The sequence below is a fragment of the Leucoraja erinacea genome, chromosome 3 (assembly GCF_028641065.1).
Source record: "Leucoraja erinacea ecotype New England chromosome 3, Leri_hhj_1, whole genome shotgun sequence".
Lineage (NCBI taxonomy): Eukaryota > Metazoa > Chordata > Chondrichthyes > Rajiformes > Rajidae > Leucoraja > Leucoraja erinaceus.
Genome location: NC_073379.1, coordinates 57673281 through 57693050, shown reverse-complemented (window position 1 = coordinate 57693050; position 19770 = coordinate 57673281). Strand labels below are relative to the sequence as shown.

Sequence of the window (19770 nt, the reverse complement as noted above, 5' to 3'; positions counted from 1 at the left end):
GAATGGTTTGCAGAACCGGGTGCTCTAATTCTGCTCTTACTTTGTGTTCTTGTGACATTTCTTGATTAGGACAGTTGTCAGAGGTTTATGGGGAGAAGGCAGGAGAATGAGTTTAGGAGGGAGAGATAGATCAGCCATGATTGAATGGCAGAGAGTAGATTTTAGTTTAGTTTATAGGTTTGTTCATTAGAAGTACAGCACGGAAACAGGTCCTTCGCCCACCGGGTCCGCGTCGACCAGCGATCCCTGCATATTAACACTAACCTACACACATTAGGGACAATTTATACATTTACCAAGCAAATTTACCTACATAGCTGGACGTGTTTGGAGAGTGGGAGGAAACCGAAGTTCTCGGAGAAAACACATGCAGGTCATGGGGAGAATGTACAAACTCCGTACAGAGAGCACCCATAGTCAGGATCGAACCTGAGCCTCCGGCGCTGCAGGGCAGCAACTCTACCGCTGTGCACTGTGCCGCCCACAAAGACTTCATGGGCCAAATAGCCTAATTCTACCGATCACTTATGACATGACATTTCTTCAGAATTTGTGGAAAAGCAAATGACACTTGTTTAATTAATAAAAAGTTTGATTCACATTTTCAATATTTAAGAATTAGAAAAGAGTAGTAGAAGGAAGATATGTTTTCATAGTTCTGATGCACAACAAATAAAAAGCAATATGTGGGGATTCCGTTTATACGTTAAATATTATTGCAATATTTGTTAAATTATATTATCCAGGGAAAATTTTCTCAAACTATTGTCAGAGTGCAGATGTCTTAGGAGGAACCATACAATATGGAACTGCATCCGTCTTTGAAAATTGCATGCATTAAATTGGATTACATTTATCAAACCAAAATCAATGAGCCAGTGTTGCTCCCAACAACTGTGATTTTGCTCCACCAGGCAGGTGCAAGTGTTTTTAATAATTGTGAGTACTGGAGCAGAAGTACTAGAACTGAGTTCCTGTGAATTAAAGTGTGGTCACATTCACTTGCAAATCTTCAGTTAAATAGAATACAGAATTTCTGTGAATTTAGAAGGAACAGCATTTTCACTTATTCAACGCTGTCTATAAACTAAGTAACTACAGAATTATGTCAAACGTTAATTGATGAAGGACTTCTCATCATGGAACTGAAAATTTGTTGCATCAAACACCTTCCCCTTGCTGGGGTTAGTCATGGCAACAGCTTATCATCTCCAAACAGCTCACTTAACAACCAGTTATTTTCAGAACAAAGACCTCAGGGGGCAATTTCATCTAATTGTTTTGGCACGCTATGCACAGTAGGATATATGAACAAGAATTGAAATGAAATCACACTACAAATACAGTGATCATAACCATCAGGTTATATTATACAATCATTATACATGAATGTGGATCACCACACTTCTATTTCTTTGAAGGAGGGAGGCAAAAAGTTATATTTTACCAATACAAAACGTCCATTTGTAAAAACGTGACCAAGAAAAGGAATTAATTGTTGTGGCACCTGAATTAAATGATTCAGTGTGGTAACATACTGAAATGTCAGAACAGTCACAATTGTTACAAAGAAGTGTTATCATTGTGTATTAATGCAGGGCGACACAGCGTGATGAGCTGGGTGAAGCAAAGGTGGAAATTAGAGTACCGACATTTAAATTGGTGTTTTTGACAGAACAGCACAAAAAGCAACAACTTTGAGTTATGCAGAACCCTTCCAGTCACATCAAACTCCATCAACCATTACTCTCTACTGCATCATTAAGTCAATTTTGGGTCCCACAAATGTTTTACATTTAGTAAGATCAACAATCCTCCTTGTAATCGTGTCAAAATATCTGCAGTTCATTAATTACCATCTTCCCTGAAACAATTCCATGTTGACTGTCCTGAAGCAATCTACTCCTTTAGGATAATTATTTGTTTTATCCATTATATTTTTTCTGTGATATGCCCATTGCTGATGTGATTATTGCCAAATATGATTCAACAACTTATTTTTAAACACTATTTTCTCCTTTCTGTTTTGGCTGCTAATAATTTCAATCAAAGGAGAAATCGTAAAGCTATTTCTTCATAAATAGCTTTCTGTTGTTGTTGGCAACACCCTGGTGGATTTATACACGTGGCTCCTTAACCTGCTTTCAATTACGGAGTGGCAAAATACATATTTCTTTGTATGGCCTGACAGGTTTTATACATGATCACAACACCACCTTATTCCCTCAATTAAAAATTATAAATTTTACTAATGTCCTAACCAATACACTCAGGGAATTACAAAAAATATTGGCACTTCTGTCATCCATGCCTCAGAGCCTGTGTATATTCCCACTCCTATTATTCCCTCACAAACTTAGTTCCCTCATGAAAAAGCAACAGTCAACTGCACCAGGTGTCTGTTAGTTGATTCTGCTGACATTTCCATTTCATCCTGCAGTCTTTATCAGTTCTCAATTTACAAAATATATGCAAATTCAATATCTTTAGCATACTTGAGTTTATGCTAACCTTGTTGTAGTCCAAAATCTCCAGAAATACCCAGACTGGTTGCTGAGCTGATCCCTAGGAGTCAACAGTTTGAGCAAGACCCTGAAGATAAATCATTAACCTGAAAAACTTTGTCTCTCCACGGTTACCACCAGATCTATTTGTATCTTACTGTTATTCATTTGAAACAGCACTCAGTTTCCGAATTGTCAAGAATTTTTTTTCCTGGGCTTTGTCTCAGACCCTGTCTGAACTTTTCCAAAAACAAATTCACTGTTATTATACTCTTAAAAAAAAAAAAATGATCTACCTTCCATCGCTTGCATTATTTTTAATATCTCAACAGCTTTTGTTAATTTTCAAATATAATTTTCCTTGAACAGGCGTAATATTGGCTCACTCTGAATTATTGCCAAAAGCAAATTTTATCTCAAATCATGGATTCGAAGGGTTTAACCATCAAATGTGACAATTGCTCCACGTCTTTCCAATTATGAATTTTGTATTCCTTCACAGCAGTCACCTTAATAGAGCAGCATTACACTAACTAATGCTTGATTAGGACAATTTTACATTATCAGATTAGCCTGTAGAGAGTATAATGACAATTCCTGCAGAACAAACAGATGATGCATCAGCCCTGATGAGTTCGCACCCAAAGATAATGTTTGTGTAGTAAAATGAAGAAAAATAAGTTTGTGAAATCCTCACCTCTTCCGGCAGGTGAAGAATTGTGTATTCCTCAGTGCTAAAAGCCGAAAGAGCCTTGTATGCTGAACTGGCTATGAGGGAGTTCTGCAAAGAACAAAAACAATACCTTCTTATATAACATTTGTGAAATAATATACTACCAAAATCCAATTACAACACCAAAACACCAAGAATTCCTTCATGCTGACCCAATTATTTTAATATCTTATAAGATACAATAATTGTACACAAACATTAGGACAACAGAAGGTACAACAGAGTAATGGTTGTAAAGTGATTAAGAATATGGAAGCCTAAACAATTAGAGGAGGAATAAAAATTCAAATCCCTACTTCAACTAAATAATTCATTTTATACAGCATCTGTAGAATCCTGTAATGAATGATCTATGTGCAAGAAGTAATGGCAGGACAGTGGTGCAGCTGCTAGAGCCGGGTTCAATTCTGACCTTGGGTGCTATCTTTGTGGAGTTTGCATGTTCTCCGTGACCGCTTTGGATTTCTCCAGGTGCTCTGGTTTCTGCTAACATCCCAAAGCCGTGTTGGTTTGTGTGTTAATTGCGCCCTGCAAATTGGTCCTAGGTATAGGGAGCCAATGCAAAAGTGGGATAACATAGAACTAGTGTGAACAGGTGATTGATCGTCAGTGGGGACTCAATAGGGCTGTTTCCATGCTGTATTTTTCAATCGATTTATAAAGGTGTAATAAAAGTGAGTGAGTCTTGTGAACTGTGACAGTTAGCAAATTAGATTAAAAGCATCTCAATGAATCAAAACCAATTAATATATGGCATATTCTGACACATTAATGTTGTGGAGGCAAATGCATGTTACTGCACGCACAATTAATGTTGCAAGCCCTGACTTAATTGATAGGTGAAGGTTATTTGTACCTTATTCTGGGCGTGGCTCCACAACATGCTTACAACTTGCTCTCTGAATTTCTAGAGAAAAAAAAACACTCTGATCAATAAATGTAATCTAGTAAACAGTCCAAAAACAAGCCAATGACATGCATTTCAAATCAAATTCACAACAATAAGAACCTTTCAGGCAGTTAATTGTCGCTACATGTGAAATTATTAATTGTATTATGGACAAAACATTAATGAATGGACAAACCAATTATCATTATTTTTGCTAAAACAATGACACCTGGCACCATGTTTAAAATTAGGCGATGGGGGGGCCAGGGCCGGATTTAGATGAAGAGAGGCCATAAGCTGTTCCACTTGTGAGGCCCCCTCCGCGTTGGTTTTCAGCGCTGGCGGCAAGGCAGCGACCGGACAGCAATGGCGGCAAACTCTCCCACAATTCAAAGCGAGGGAGAAAGTGCCCAGCGCCGTTGCAGTGCGCATGCGCAGGGCGGCCGATGATGTGCTGGTCGTGGTTGTGCGCATGTGCAGGGGTGGGACGTGCAGGCCGCAGCAATGCGCATGTGCAAGGCAGCCTGCCGTGCCGGCAGACGAGGAGCTAGCGGAGCCCGGCGGACCGGACACGGATAGCGGGGAGACATGGAGAGAGAGAGATAGAGAGGGGGGCCACCCAGAGTTGAACGGGTATGTGTCCTGCCTTGGCCGGAGGCCCCTCTAGACCTCGAGGCCCTAAGCTTAAGCTTGTCTACTTTATAGGTAAATCTGGCCCTGGGGGGGGCTAAAGTCCTCATGTTGATCATGCCTGGGAGAGAACTTCACCAGCAGAAGTGCTGTGCAAGTCTCATCTGAAGACTCCTTGAAGTGCAGGAGGTCGAGGGGTGGTCTTATGGAGTTGTATAAAATTATGAAGGGAACCGATTGGAGAATCAACAACCAGAGGAGATAGGTTTAAGGTTAGAGGGGAAAGATTTAATAGGAACATGAGGGGCAAATTGTTTCCCATAGAGGGTGGTGGATATAGGGAAACAACTGCCAATTGAGGTAGTTGAGGCAGATAATATAACAACATTTAAAAGACATTTGGGCTAGTACATGGATAGGAAAGGTTTAGAGGGATATGAGACAAACACGGGAATGTGGGACTAATACAGATGAGGCATCTTGGTCGGCATGAAGGAGTTGGGCCAAAGGACCTGTTTCCATCCAGTATGACTGGATAACACTCAGTATCAAACAGATCAAGCTAAGTCAAGTTGACCAACAAAATCTCTTCTTCCACTGACCATATACAAAGTAAGCTCACATGAGTTTTTACTCAGCTTATTAACACACCTAGCCAAGGATGACACAAAAAGATAGACACAATATGCTGGAGTAACTCAGCGGGACAAGCAGCATCTCTGGAGCGAAGAAATGGATGACGTTTTGGGTCAGGACCCTTCTTCAGACTGCGAGTCAGGGGAAAGGGAAACAACAGATATAGACAGTGATGTAGAGAGATATGGAACAAATGAATGAAAGATATGCATAAAAGCAGATCTTAACCTCATTGCCCAAAATATTCTTAAAATTGTAAATAGAGGTTATCTCAAGAGTCTCTTATTTTCAAATCCTACATATGTCCTATAATATTTTATCTGAATCAAGAATTCAATGCTTCATTTCATCTTTTTTCAGTTTCACACAGAAAGCAGAGACGAAATTTCAGCAGTATGGCCTAATCAACATCCATAACAAAATTAAGTAAGAATTTAGACGTGATCTCTTCAGACGTGATCACTTCCAAGTTCTCCAAGGCTTTGGACGTAGGGCACTGTCTGAAAGCAGGTCATCCACAAATCATAGTGCCTCCATCATAGCACCCATAAATTGCAGAATTTCCCTCCAAAACCCCCAAAATCTTTGGTTTAAGAACCTTCCATTATTAGTTCTTTTTAAGCATTCTCTTGCCATGAATTTATTTGAGTTCTATTTGTGTTTTCCCTTGTCAAATCCTTGAGTGATGCTACTTACCTCATATTCGATGCACTTAAGATTTAGCGAAGGAACCAGAGCAAACACTTCAGTCAGGGCTCTGACAACCAGTGGTCGTGAGTCACAGCTCAGCTTCGAAGACAGAGCATGCCATGTGGAACGAATGTCAACCACCTAAACAAGAAAAAGCAACGGGATGTTTGCTATCCAGGATATCATGATTGAACTGCTAAGGTTTGCTTCTAACTGCTTCAAGTTTCCTGAATCTCCCTTCAATTGTATTTTACGCCAAATAGGTTTCATATTAAAATGTCATAAGAAAGATGAGGCGATTTGCAGTGCAGTGGTAGTAACCACATAAGTCGTCAGAGGGATGAGCAGGAAATAAGGAATATGAACAGTAATGATTAAAGAAATGAGGTGGGAAAACGTGAGACAAAAAGAAAATAAGATGCGTGGTTAGACACAAAATACTGGAGTAACTCAGTGGGACGGGCAGAATCTCTGAGGAGAAGGAATGGGTGACGTTTGGGTTGCGACCCTTCAGTCTGAAGACAGTCTTGTGTATTTTGTGTTTAATTTCCAGTATTTTGTGTCTGTCTTCAGTGTGAACCAGCATCTTCAGTTCCTTTGCTCACATAAGATGCATGGTGTGAGGTCTTCGGAGGTTTTACTGTGTGTGGGTTCCCGGAAGATATACAAATGTGAGAAAAAGATTAATGACAGAGGAGTGGTGTTTCATTTTGAATTAATACTCTGCAACTTCCAATATAGTGTTGGGAAAAGTAAGTATAAGAATCTGAACTTCATCCGCAGTGACCATTTATGTGCTGGAAGCGGACTTAAAAAATCTAGACACCTAATCATAACTAAACAAACTACTTAATTTCTTCCAGTTTTGAATTCACTGAATACAAATTGTCCTGCAATTTTATACCCATCAAATCAACATTTACACTGAATGCTTGTAAAAAACAATGTCTAGATGTTAATCAGAGGCTTCAAACAATAACCTTTCGTTAGAAAGGAGATTGGGGAATACTTTAAAATCACAGAAAATTCTGAGTGATAAAACTACACATGTAGTGGAATGATTGTACATTCAGAGTTGATGATAACAGCCAGGTTAGAACATAGAACACACTTTCTCATATGAACAGACCCTTGGCTAACGATGTCTGTGCCAAATATGGTGCTTACTGAGAAATTGCAAACGCCTGTGAAGCCTTGTGTCCCAAACATTATAGTGCCTTGAAATGGGGGGACTATGTATAAACACAGCTGTAATTTCTACATGGTGAAACCAAAATGTATAAAAATACCCTTTTATAAAATCTGACAATGTGCACTTTAACCACATCTGATTTTTTCAATTACAAATCTCAAATTGTGGAGTACAGAAGCATATAAATAAATGATGGGTCTTTGTCCCAAACATTATGGACGGTACTGTAACTAAAGTCCTAAAAAGCTGCAACATTACACCCTGACTGTTATATATTAAATACGATCAATGAAGGGATTCATGCCGTCTGGCTTCTTTCCCACTATTTACTTGTGTTGATACTTTCAGGAAGCTATGGGCTTGGACCCTAAGATATATATATATATATTGGTTTATGGGTTGAAAGTGGGAATGTCTTCTTCACAATACTGAACAATCTGATCATGCTCACCTCAGCTTGGCACATTGCATGCAGGCCCTGGAGTGCAAGTACTGCAGGTGTAGCCTGGTCTGGTCTTGTACATTCATTCAGCACCTTGGAGATTGCTGCTAACATATCAGCTCCATGCTGGTAAGGCCTTACAAAAAGATAGAAATATGAAAAGAGAAATGTAAAAATATCAACTATGGACTAAATTTTGCCTTCCAAACCAATGTGTAGGAAAAAAACTGCATCTGCTGGTTTAAATTGAAGGCAGACACAAAATTCAGACTGAAGAAGGGTCTCGACCCGAAACGTCACCCATTCCTTCTCTCCAGAGATGCTGCCTATCCCGCTGAATTGCTCCAGCATTTTATGTCTGCCTTCCAAACCAATGCAGCTTGAGACACAATAACTGCTGATACTGGGGGTGCACAATCTGCAATGATATAGCCTCAGAGTTCCATTTCATTGGGAATTGTCAAAAACAGCATGAAGAAATGAACCTGCTTGGTAAACAACAGCCTTAACATAAAAATTCAGAAACTTGCTTCACAGGAGTAGTCACTTGGCCCAGTAATGGAAATAGTGGAAAGCTTAAATAACGATTTTACTGTGGGTGAATTTAAACAACCGAGTACCAGATTAACAAACCTCGATTGATGTTAAAAATTGAAATAAAATGTTTCTCTCCGTTGTTGAATATTTTGAACAAAACCTCAGTTAAAACTATGTTTTACCTCAGTTTAAAACCTCAGTTAAAACCTTCGAAGAGCAACTGAGGTAAATCGACTGACAGAGAAGGGAAAGGAATCACACCATGAGCTAATAAATGGAGTACACCCGTTCACACTCTTAGCTATTTTATTCTGTAGCTGTACATGAGGTACGAGTTTAGGGGCAATATGCAAAATGCAACACAGGTTTTTGCTGAAGTGCCTGTCTCACCTCTTTCTGCAGATCTCCCTGATCGACGCAGCTTTGGCTATTAATTGCTCCCAGTGGTCTTCTTTAGCACAAGAGACAGATGGAGCATCAACTAATGCCATATATTTCTGCAGCTCTGGATACACACGATCCTATGAAGTGAATGAAAAACTGTGTCATCTCAAACTAAGAAGATACTCAATTACTATGCGTGGTCAAGAAGTGCATAATAATTTTAAAATCAACATGTACAATATTGCACTTCATAATAAAGGAAAATAAACTTCAGACAAAAGAAACACTACACAAGCACAAAATTAAATTAAATTTCCAGATTGTGGAAGAAAATATTAAAACTAACGGTATGCCATAAGTTTCAAGGACATCACCATTTCCGATTATGAATAACCAGTTTTGGAGCTTACAAGAGTTTATTCTGCAAAAATGGTTGAACAGCCACCCGGGTAATACATTCAGGAGGTTCACCTAGAATTATACCAATGCACTGAAGAAATGGACCAGAATGGGTTGCTGCAAACCCAAACACAAAATATGAAAAAGGTAAGTTGCACAAAACAGGCTTACCCCATGAAACCACTGTCTTTGGAAAGTGGTGAAATCATTGGACAAAGTCAGCATGGATTTATGAAAGGTAAATCATGTCTGACGAATCTTATAGAGTTTTTCGAGGATGTAACTAGTAGAGTGGATAAGGGAGAACCAGTGGATGTGTTATATCTGGACTTTCAGAAGGCTTTCGACAAGGTCCCACATAAGAGATTAGTATGCAAACTTAATGCACATGGTATTGGGGGTTCAGTATTGATGTGGATAGAGAACTGGCTGGCAAACAGGAAGCAAAGAGTAGGTGTAAATGGGTCCTTTTCAGAATGGCAGGCAGTGACTAGTGGGGTACCACAAGGCTCAGTGCTGGGACCCCAGCTATTTACAATATATATTAATGATTTGGACAAGGGAATTGAATGCAACATCTCCAAGTTTGTGGATGACATGAAGCTGGGGGGCAGTGTTAGCTGTGAGGAGGATGCTAGGAGGCTGCAAGGTGACTTGGATAGGTTGGGTGAGTGGGCAAATGCATGGCAGATGCAGTATAATGTGGATAAATGTGAGGTTATCCACTTTGGTGGCAAGAACAGGAAAGTAGACTATTATCTGAATGGCGGCAGATTAGGAAAAGGGGAGATGCAACGAGACCTGGGTGTCTTGGTACACCAGTCATTGAAAGTAGGCATGCAGGTGCAGCAGGCAGTGAAGAAAGCGAATGGTATATTAGCATTCATAGCAAAAGGATTTGAGTATAGGAGCAGAGAAGTTCTACTGCAGTTGTACAGGGCCTTGGTGAGACCACACCTGGAGTATTGCGTACAATTTTGGTCTCCTAATCTGAGGAAAGACATTCTTGCCATAGAGGGAGTACAGAGAAGGTTCACCAGACTAATACCTGGGATGGCAGGACTTTCATATGACGAAAGACTGGATAGACTCGGCTTGTACTCGCTGGAATTTAGAAGATTGAGGGGGGATCTTATAGAAACTTACAAAATTCTTAAGGGGTTGGACAGGCTAGATGCAGGAAGATTGTTCCCGATGTTGGGGGAAGTCCAGAACAAGGGGTCACAGTTTAAGGATAAGGGGGAAGTCTTTTAGGACCGAGATTAGAACATTTTTTTTCACACAGAGTGGTGAATCTGTGGAATTCTCTGCCACAGAAGGTGGTTGAGGCCAGTTCATTGGCTATATTTAAGAGGGAGTTAGATGTGGCTCTTGTGGCTAAAGGGATCAGGGAGTATGGAGAGAAGGCAGGTACAGGATACTGAGTTGGATGATCAACCATGATCATATTGAATGGTGGTGCAGGCTTGAAGAGCCGAATGGCCTACTCCTGCACCTATTTTCTATGTTTCTATGTTTTATTCAAGATTCTATTCAAAATTAATCAGGTGCCTGTTGTTCCAAATAATCCATAAAATATTCAATTTAACCACCCAAGCCATATGGCGATTATTGTTGACTACAATTATTCCATAACAGACGTACATATAGATTTCTATTCACCATTTGGAGAATACAAAAAGTAATAATCTTCATTTAGACATTCTATAGATTGCATCCTGTGGAAACAGCAGAGATAGCATTGTCTGGTAACGTATACACCAAGTCAATCTCACCTGATTTTCCCACAGAATTGTCATAAGACGCAGAGATATGGCTTTAAGTTTTGGTGTTTTCCGCATCATTTGTATGGCATGAATTATCTGAGCAACACAAACCTAATATCAGAAGGTGAAAGGGTTAGAAGTCAGCTTGCCAACAATTTTGCACCTTTAATTACTTTCAAAATACTCACAACTCTCTTAGCTTGATGAATACTATTTCATAACACAAACCTTGTGTGTGCCCAGAGCAGGAAGAGTATAAAGGATAGCATGACACAAAGTTGGTTCCAGTGGCCTTCCCAACTTGAACATCAAAACAGAAATCAGATGTGGTACCTACAATGAAAAACAATGGTGGACTACATTACTTGGCCATTACCCAAGGAACTATTTAGGTGTCATTAAATAAATGTGGTCCTCTTCAACAAACAGCTAAAATTAAGGAAAAGCTGTAAAGCTGCTTCATTAAAACAACAATTTAATTGACTCAACATCAAGATGGTGAAATATTGGAATCATAAAAACATATTGCAAAATTATGAGTCCTTTCAATCCTCCTCATGCATGCTTAACACGATGCTCATCAACACTAATCCAATTTGGCTGGGTTAGGCCTATAACCCCCTTAGCCTTTCCTATCCATGTACCTGTCCAAATACCTATTAAATGTTGTAATTATATCTGCCTCTACTACCTCCTCTGCAGCTTGATCCAGATATTCACTATCCTTTGTGTGAAAAACTGTTTTGTTCCCTCTTTGTTCTCTAGTTTCAGGCTCCTTTGCTTTGGGGGAAATAAATTCTTAATATCTATCTTCTCTGTGACCCTCAAACTGTTCTAGAACTCTATTAGGTCACTCTTCAGCCTCCTACGTTCCAGCGAGTAAAACCCAGTCTATGCAATATCTCCTGATATCTACAGCCCTCCATTCCAGGTAAGTCCCTGGTGAGATTCTTCTGCAAACTCACCATCACCACATCTTTCCTGTGGTCTAGCGACCAGAACTATAAAATATACTCCATGTGCAGTCAACCCAATGATTTGTACAAATGCAGCACGATGTCCTAACTCTTGCACTCAATGCCTCAGCCTATGAAGATAAACATACTAAATGCTTTTCACTGCCCTGTCCCCCAATGTCATAATTTTCATGGAGCTGTGGAGTTTCACCCCAAATCTCCTTATACATCAATGCTCCCAAGGCCCCAGTCATTTATTCTCTATGTCCTAACAGAATTTGACCTCCCAAAATGCATTACTTCACATTGACTTTTTGTTGGTTACATTGAACAGTCCTTGTTCCCAATGTGTACTGGCACCAGCCCCCAAATCTTTCTTCACTACATCGAGGACTTCATTGAGGCAGCCTCCTGCACATGTGCAGAACTTGTTGATTTCATTAACTTTACCACTAACTTCCAACCTGCCCTCACATTCACTTGGACTCTCTCAAATCTCTCTCCCTTTTCTTGATCTCGCTGTCTCCATTACAGGATACAGACCACTGACTGATGTCTACTACAAACCCACCGACATTGTCACTACACCTCTTCCCACCCTGCCTCTTGCAAAGAAACTATCCCCAATTAATTTCTCGATCCGCTCCCAAGATGAGGCTTTCTATGTTGGGGCATCTGAGATATCCTCTTTCGTTAGTAAACATCTTTTCCCCCCTGCTGTCATGGATGGATCCCTCATCCGCGTCTCCTCTGTGCCTCATAGTTCTGCTCGCACCCCCCTCTCCCGAGACGAAACAAGGATGGAGTTCCCCTGGTCCGCATCTTTCACCCTCCAGCCTTCGCTTTCACCATATCATTCTACGACATTTCCTTACCTCCAATGTGATCCTATCACTAATCACATCTTCTTTCCTCTTTCCACTTTCTGCAGAGACCATTCCCCACATAACTCCTTGGTTCACTATTCCCTTCCCACCCAAATAACCCCCTCCATAGGCACTGTCCCCTGGAACCGCAGGAGTTGTAACACCTATCCTTATACCTCCTCCCTCACATCCATGCAGAGACCACATCAGCCCTTCCAAGTGAGAGTTTCTTGTGCACCTAATCTAACCTCATCTACTGTATCCCAGTGTCCAACACTTGCATGCGCCAGAGACCTGGGTTCGATCCCGACTACGGGTGCTGTCTGTATGGAGTTCGTAAGTTCTTCCCGTAATCAAGTGGGTTTTCTCCGAGATCTTTGGTTTCATCCCACACTCCAAAGAAGTACAGGTTTGTAGGTTAATTGGCTTGGGTTTGTATACTTGGTACAGGTGCACAACCTTTTATCCGGTGTTCCAGAAACCGAAAAGCTCCGAAAACCGGCCATTTTTTCCAGATGTCGTCTGCGCACCAAAGCTCGCGTTTGGCGCCAAACCTGACCCAAAACGACCCACGGTCAACCCAGGTCTGTACTACTGTAGCGGCTGCCTCCTCCCTGGAGACCGGGAGACGCTTAAACATCTGTAAATCATTGCTTAAATGTTAGTCAGTTAGTTTGGAGGGCTTTTATGTGAAGGGGGGTGAAGGGGTAAACTTTAATTCTTAGTCCCCTACCTGGTCGGAGAGGCGGGGAGCGGTCAATGCCTTACCGGGTCGCTGTGCAGTAAGCTCCGCAGCGCTGTGGCCGGTGGGGCCGCGGGCGGCCGCGGGTTGTAGCTCCGACCCCGGCAACTCTACCCCTGGCTGCGAGGCGCTCCAAATCCAGCGCGGCCCGCGGCCGGACGCCCCAGCTCCGCGAATGTCGGGAGTCGGCGGCGTCGCGAGCAATGCCTTACCGGGTCGCCGTGCGGCAAGCTCCGGAGCGCTGTGGCCGCCGACACACAACATCGCGGAGCGTCGCTGGATTTGGAGCCGCGCAGCCAGGGGTAAAGTTGCCGGGGTCGGAGCTACAACCGGCGCCGGACGGAGCCCCCAGCTCCGCGGCTCCAAATCCAGCGACGCTCCGCGAATGTTGGAAGAAGGCGGCCACAGCGCTCTGGAGCTTGCCGCACGGCGACCCGGTAAGGCATTGCTCGCTCCCCGCTGGTATCCCAGCGCTGCGACGTCGCCGACTCCCGACATTCGCGGAGCTGGGACGTCCGGCCGCGGGCCGCGCTGGATTTGGAGCGCCTCGCAGCCAGGGGTAGAGTTGCCGGGGTCGGAGCTACAACCGGCGCCGCCCGCGGCCCGGACGGAGCCCCCAGCTCCGCGAGGTTGGGAGTCGCCGACCAGGTAGGTAGGGGACTAAGAATTAAAGTTTCCCCCTTCACCCCTACACCACCACCACCACATAAAATCCCTCCAAACTAACTGACTAACATTTATGCAATGATTCTCCCGGTCTCCGGGGAGGAGGCAGCTGCTCCAGACTTTTCAAACCGCCCGCGCTACCTACCTAATCTACGCTAAAAATCTTCCATTCTGAAATCCGAAAAAGTCCGAAATCCGACAAGTGTCTGGTCCCAAGGCTTTCGGATAAAAGGTTGTGCACCTGTATAAGTAAATTCCCCCAAGTGTGTGTAGGCTTGTGTTAATGTGCGGGGATCGCTGGTCGGTGCGGACCCGGTGGGCTGAAGGGTCTGTTTTTGTGCTGTATTTCTAAACTGAACTAAACTAAGCATAGACTTGGCAACCATTCACTGAACACTTACGCTTTGTCCACCAAGGCCTATTGGATCTCTCGGTTGCTAACCATTTTAATCCTCTTTGCATTTCCATACTGATCTTTCTGTCCCGAGTCTCACCCATTGCCAGAGTGAGACCACACACAAACAGGAGGAACAGAACCTCATATCCTGCTTGGGTAGCTTTAAGCCCAACAGTACGAACATAGAATTCTGGAATTTTAGCAAACCATCAAAACCACCCCCTCCCACTTCTCTTCTTTTCCCGGCCTAGACTATCACCCATTTCTCCCTCACCATCCACATTCCTTCCTCTAGCTTCATAATTTGCAACTCTTCAACCCGTTTGTCTCACACTGTCTATCTTTTCATCTCTGGCCTTTGTTCCAACCATCTGCCTATCAAAACCTTCCATCATCTGTATTAACCTATTGCCTGCTAGGCTTTGTCACCCTCCTCCCTTCCAGCTTTGCTCCCCTCACCTACCACAATCAATCTGAAGAAGGTTCCCAACCCAAAACGTCATCTATCCATGTCCTTCAGAGATGTTGCCTGACCCGCCGAGTTACTAAAGCACTTTGTGTTTTGTCTTTAACCTCACTCTTCAGCTGATCTATGCCCGACTGTATCTTCAGACAACCATCTACAGTTACACCAATTTTTGTATTGTCTGCAAACTTACTAACCAAACCCCTTAAGGGCCTGTCCCACTTGGACGACTTAATCCACGAGTTTAGAAGACCCTAGACAAGTTGAAAAAAATGTTACGGTCATGTTGATTCGCCGAAGTAAAAGACCTCCTACGACTATGTCTACGACCTCCTATGACCCCCCTCGACCTCAGTCTTCCTCACCTAAGACCAACTACGACTAGCTACGAGTGGAAAATGATCACATGATAAAATGTCATGTTTGCATTTTTTTCTCGGGCCAGTTACCGGCCTGTGACTGCCATCACGACCTACCTACGACTTACCTACGAATAAAATGCGTCAATTTTTTCCATGCCAACCTTTTTTTTACTCGTGGACATTTTTTATCAGGCTAGATAAAACGCCGCGACCTACTTGAAGCCACAGGTACACGGAGACCACTCATGCGAATGGTATGTTAGCATTCATAGCAAAAGGATTTGAGTATAGGAGCAAGGAGGTTCTACTGCAGTTGTACAGGGCCTTGGTGAGACTACACCTGGAGTATTGTGTACAGTTTTGGTCTCCTAATCTAAGGAAAGACATTCTTGCCATAGAGGGAGTACAGAGAAGGTTCACCAGACTGATTCCTGGGATGGCAGGACTTTCATATGAAGAAAGACTGGATAGACTCGGCTTGTACTCGCTAGAATTTAGAAGATTGAGGGGGGATCTTATAGAAACTTACAAAATTCTTAAGTGGTTGGACAGGCTAGATGCAGGAAGATTGTTCCCGATGTTGGGGAAGTCCAGAACAAGGGGTCACAGTTTAAGGATAAGGAGGAAATCTTTTGGGACCGAGATGAGAAAAACATTTTACACACAGAGAGTGGTGAATCTCTGGAATTCTCTGCCACAGAAGGTAGTTGAGACCAGTTCATTGGCTATATTTAAGAGGGAGTTAGATGTGGCCCTTGTGGGTAAAGGGATCAGGGGTTGGAGAGAAGAGAAGGATACTGAGTTGGATGATCAGCCATGATCATATTGAATGGCGGTGCAGGCTCAAAGGGCCGAATGGCCTACTCCTGCACCTATTTTCTATGTTTCTATGTTTCTATGAGGAAGAGTTACAAAGACCTCCTACGAACTCGTGGCGACCATGCTGCGAGTATGAGTCAAGGGCAAACTCGGCAGAGGTCGCCAATTAGGTCGTGAAAGTGGGACAGGGGCTTTACATTCTTATACAAATTATTTATACAAATTATAACCAACAAAGGTACCGTACTAATCTCTGTGATGTATCATGTTAGAGATTTCCGGCCATAAAACACCCAATTATGATTACCCTCTGCCTCCTAACACCCGGTCAATATTGGATCCAGGTTACTAAAAATCCTCAGATCCCTTGTCCCTTAACTTTCTGCACCAGTCTACGATCTGGGACAATGTCAAAAATCTTCCTGATGTCTGTCTAAGGCACAACTTTACATGCATGCTCTGCCCTTGATTTTCCTGCTCACCTCCTCAAAACAATTAAATTAGTGAGACATGACCACCCATGTACATAACTATAATGGCTCCTCCTAATTCTTCCCTAACTTTCCAAGTGAACATAAACCTCTATTCTTACCCTGGCTGTCAGTACAACACGGACTGCTCACCATGCAGACTGCTCACCCTCCCCTTTCATCATGTTCTGTACTTACACAGAGAAAGTGGTATGAGGGAGGTAACATATCATCTGATATCTCACTCACTGCCACAGAATATCCTGTCTGCCCCCTTGACTATTGAGTCCCCTATCACTACTGCTTGTCTGGATGTTGTGCTTCCCTGTTGAGCCAGTCGTGGTGCTGCTGCTACTATCCTCCAAGGTCAATCCCCCAGCAGTATCCATTGCAGCATACCTGTTCCAGAGGGGCATTTTCACAAGGGACCCCTGCACTGCCTGACCCTCCTAGCATTCATCCACTCTGGCTGAATCTGTGGTGTGATCACCTCCCACACTTTCTGCCTCGTCCATGCTCCTTGATGAGTAGAATTATTTCACTAACTGCTCTGGGCGCTCTGAGAGGAACTGCATTTGGTTGCACTTTTGTGAAAAAGTAGTTGCTGCTTTGTTGCTTTGTTTATTTTAACTAGAATGAATAAACTCAGAACGTTTAATGACAAAAAGTCATTTTGAATATCCATCACCTGATAGTTACAGCATAACTTTCCCAACTTGAACAAATTCTCAGCTCACATGAGGTGCCATTGGAAACAAATGTCATTAGAACCGGGAATAGTCCCCGAGGATTGGCGTACTGCGCATGTTGTTCCATTGTTTAAAACGGGTTCTAAGAGTAAACCTAACAATTATAGACCTGTTAGTTTGACTTCAGTGGTGGGCAAATTAATGGAAAAGATACTAAAAGAGATAATATATATAAGCATCTGGATAAACAGGGTCTGATTAGGAACAGTCGACATGGATTTGTGCCTGGAAGGTCATGTTTGACTAATCTTCTTGAATTTTTTGAAGAGGTTACTAGGGAAATTGACGAGGGTAAAGCAGTGGATGTTGTCTATATGGACTTTAGTAAGGCCTTTGACAAGGTTCCTCATGGAAGGTTGGTTAAGAAGGTTAAACTGTTGGGTATAAATGCAGGAGTAGCAAGATGGATTCAACAGTGGCTGAATGGGAGAAGCCAGAGGGTAATGGTGGCTGTTTGTCGGGTTGGAGGCAGGTGACTAGTGGGGTGCCTCAGGGATCTGTGTTGGGTCCTTTGTTGTTTGCCATGTACATCAATGATCTGGATGAAGGAGTGGTAAATTGGATTAGTAAGTATGCAGATGATACCAAGATAGGGGGTGTTGTGGATAATGAAGAGGATTTCCAAAGTCTACAGAGTGATTTAGGCCATTTGGAAAAATGGGCTGAAAGATGGCAGATGGAGTTTAATGCTGATAAATGTGAGGTGCTACACCTTGGCAGAACAAATCAAAATAGGACGTACATGGTAAATGGTAGGGAATTGAAGAATACAGTTGAACAGAGGGATCTGGGAATAATCGTGCATAGTTCCTTGAAGGTGGAATCTCATACAGATAGGGTGGTAAAGAAAGCTTTTGGTATGCTAGCCTTTATAAATCAGAGCATTGAGTATAGAAGCTGGGATGTAATGTTAAAATTGTACAAGGCATTGGTGAGACCAAATCTGGAGTATGGTGTACAATTTTGGTCGCCCAATTATAGGAAGGATGTCAACAAAATAGAGAGAATACAGAGGAGATTTACTAGAATGTTGCCTGGGTTTCAACAACTAAGTTACAGAGATAGGTTGAATAAGTTAGGTCTTTATTCTCTGGAGCGCAGAAGGTTAAGGGGGGACTTGATAGAGGTCTTTAAAATGATGAGAGGGATAGAGAGAGTTGATGTGGACAAGCTTTTCCCTTTGAGAATAGGGAAGATTCAAACAAGAGGACATGACTTCAGAATTAAGGGACAGAAGTTTAGGGGTAACATGAGGGGGAACTTCTTTAATCAGAGAGTGGTAGCGGTGTGGAATGAGCTTCCAGTGAAAGTGGTGGAGGCAGGTTCGTTGGTACCATTTAAAAATAAATTGGATAGGCATATGGATGAGAAGGGAATGGAGGGTTATGGTATGAGTGCAGGCAGGGCTGACTAAGGGAAAAAAGTTGTTCGGCACGGACTTGTAGGGCCGAGATGGCCTGTTTCCATGCTGTAATTGTTATATGGTTATATGGTTAAAGGACATAGCGACTGCTTCCAGCAGCTATTGCAGGCATGCAAAACATACCTCCCATTATGCAATATTTTCATCCAACTTCCATCAGTACATCAATATCCAGCACACTCATGCTTTCCCAAGGCTTTTCAAGGTGAAGCCACAGTTCTTACCTGAGAAGCATCGGCTTTAGCCAATTCTGCAGCAGTTTCCAGAGCGTTCTGTAGACATTCCCCATCCTCTTTTAAAATTACATAAGCAATCAGGAGAGTAATGTGTTCAGGCACTTTGTCATTTAGAGCCAGTGTTGATTTGACAGAAGACAACCAAACTGAAGTGGATTCGACATTGCAACTGAAATCATCCAGCAGTTTGCAAGTTGCAAAGAGAGTTCTATACCAACTGGTAATGTGAAATGCAAGCTCAGGAGACGGCTAGAAGAAAGCAGAACAATTCTAGCAAAGTTAAACACACAAAAGCGCAATTCAAAAAGTTCAACAATACATAAATAACATTATACATATTATCAAGGAATAGGAAATGTTGGTACCTAATTATTAACAAATAAAAGCAGCAAGTTGGGACAGCTCGTCTCATTTTCATCCATATTCAGGTTACATTAAGAATAAATTCACAAAACACCTAACTGACAAGCAGGATGACTTAAATCCCTGATCCCAAATCATTGAAGTGTATTCCTTACTGTTCACAGATAGATCAACATCCAGGAATTTGCTTGTCTGGATCAACCAATACACGTGATTGAAAATATCCAAGAGTGAAAACCAAAGTGAGAGAGTTGCAGAGTTTGCAATGAGATTAACATGATCACATTTATCACATTAACATGAGAAATATTGTTTGTCTCCACAAGATGACAGTGCATACCACACAATTACATGAGACATCTCTAACCTTCTTCTGGAAAATCCAACATTCTATATTAAACAGTACATTTTATTGGTTGGGAAACAGAACAAAATTTAGAATGAAATTTGTCT

At 42.2% G+C, this 19770-nt stretch overlaps 1 protein-coding gene across 3 annotated transcripts in view; it reads right to left on the bottom strand.

The window, feature by feature from the left end:
* focad (focadhesin) overlaps positions 1-19770 on the bottom strand; it is a 228058-nt gene that overhangs the window by 101236 nt on the left and 107052 nt on the right. For all 3 annotated transcript variants that reach the window (XM_055632770.1, XM_055632768.1, XM_055632769.1), the window contains exons 11-18: positions 18943-19203; positions 11031-11135; positions 10812-10913; positions 8644-8774; positions 7726-7852; positions 6089-6223; positions 4094-4144; positions 3202-3285 (exon numbers count right to left, since the gene is read on the bottom strand). In XM_055632770.1, the coding sequence (XP_055488745.1) occupies positions 3202-3285; positions 4094-4144; positions 6089-6223; positions 7726-7852; positions 8644-8774; positions 10812-10913; positions 11031-11135; positions 18943-19203 (996 nt within the window). The remainder of the gene's footprint in view (positions 1-3201; positions 3286-4093; positions 4145-6088; positions 6224-7725; positions 7853-8643; positions 8775-10811; positions 10914-11030; positions 11136-18942; positions 19204-19770) is intronic.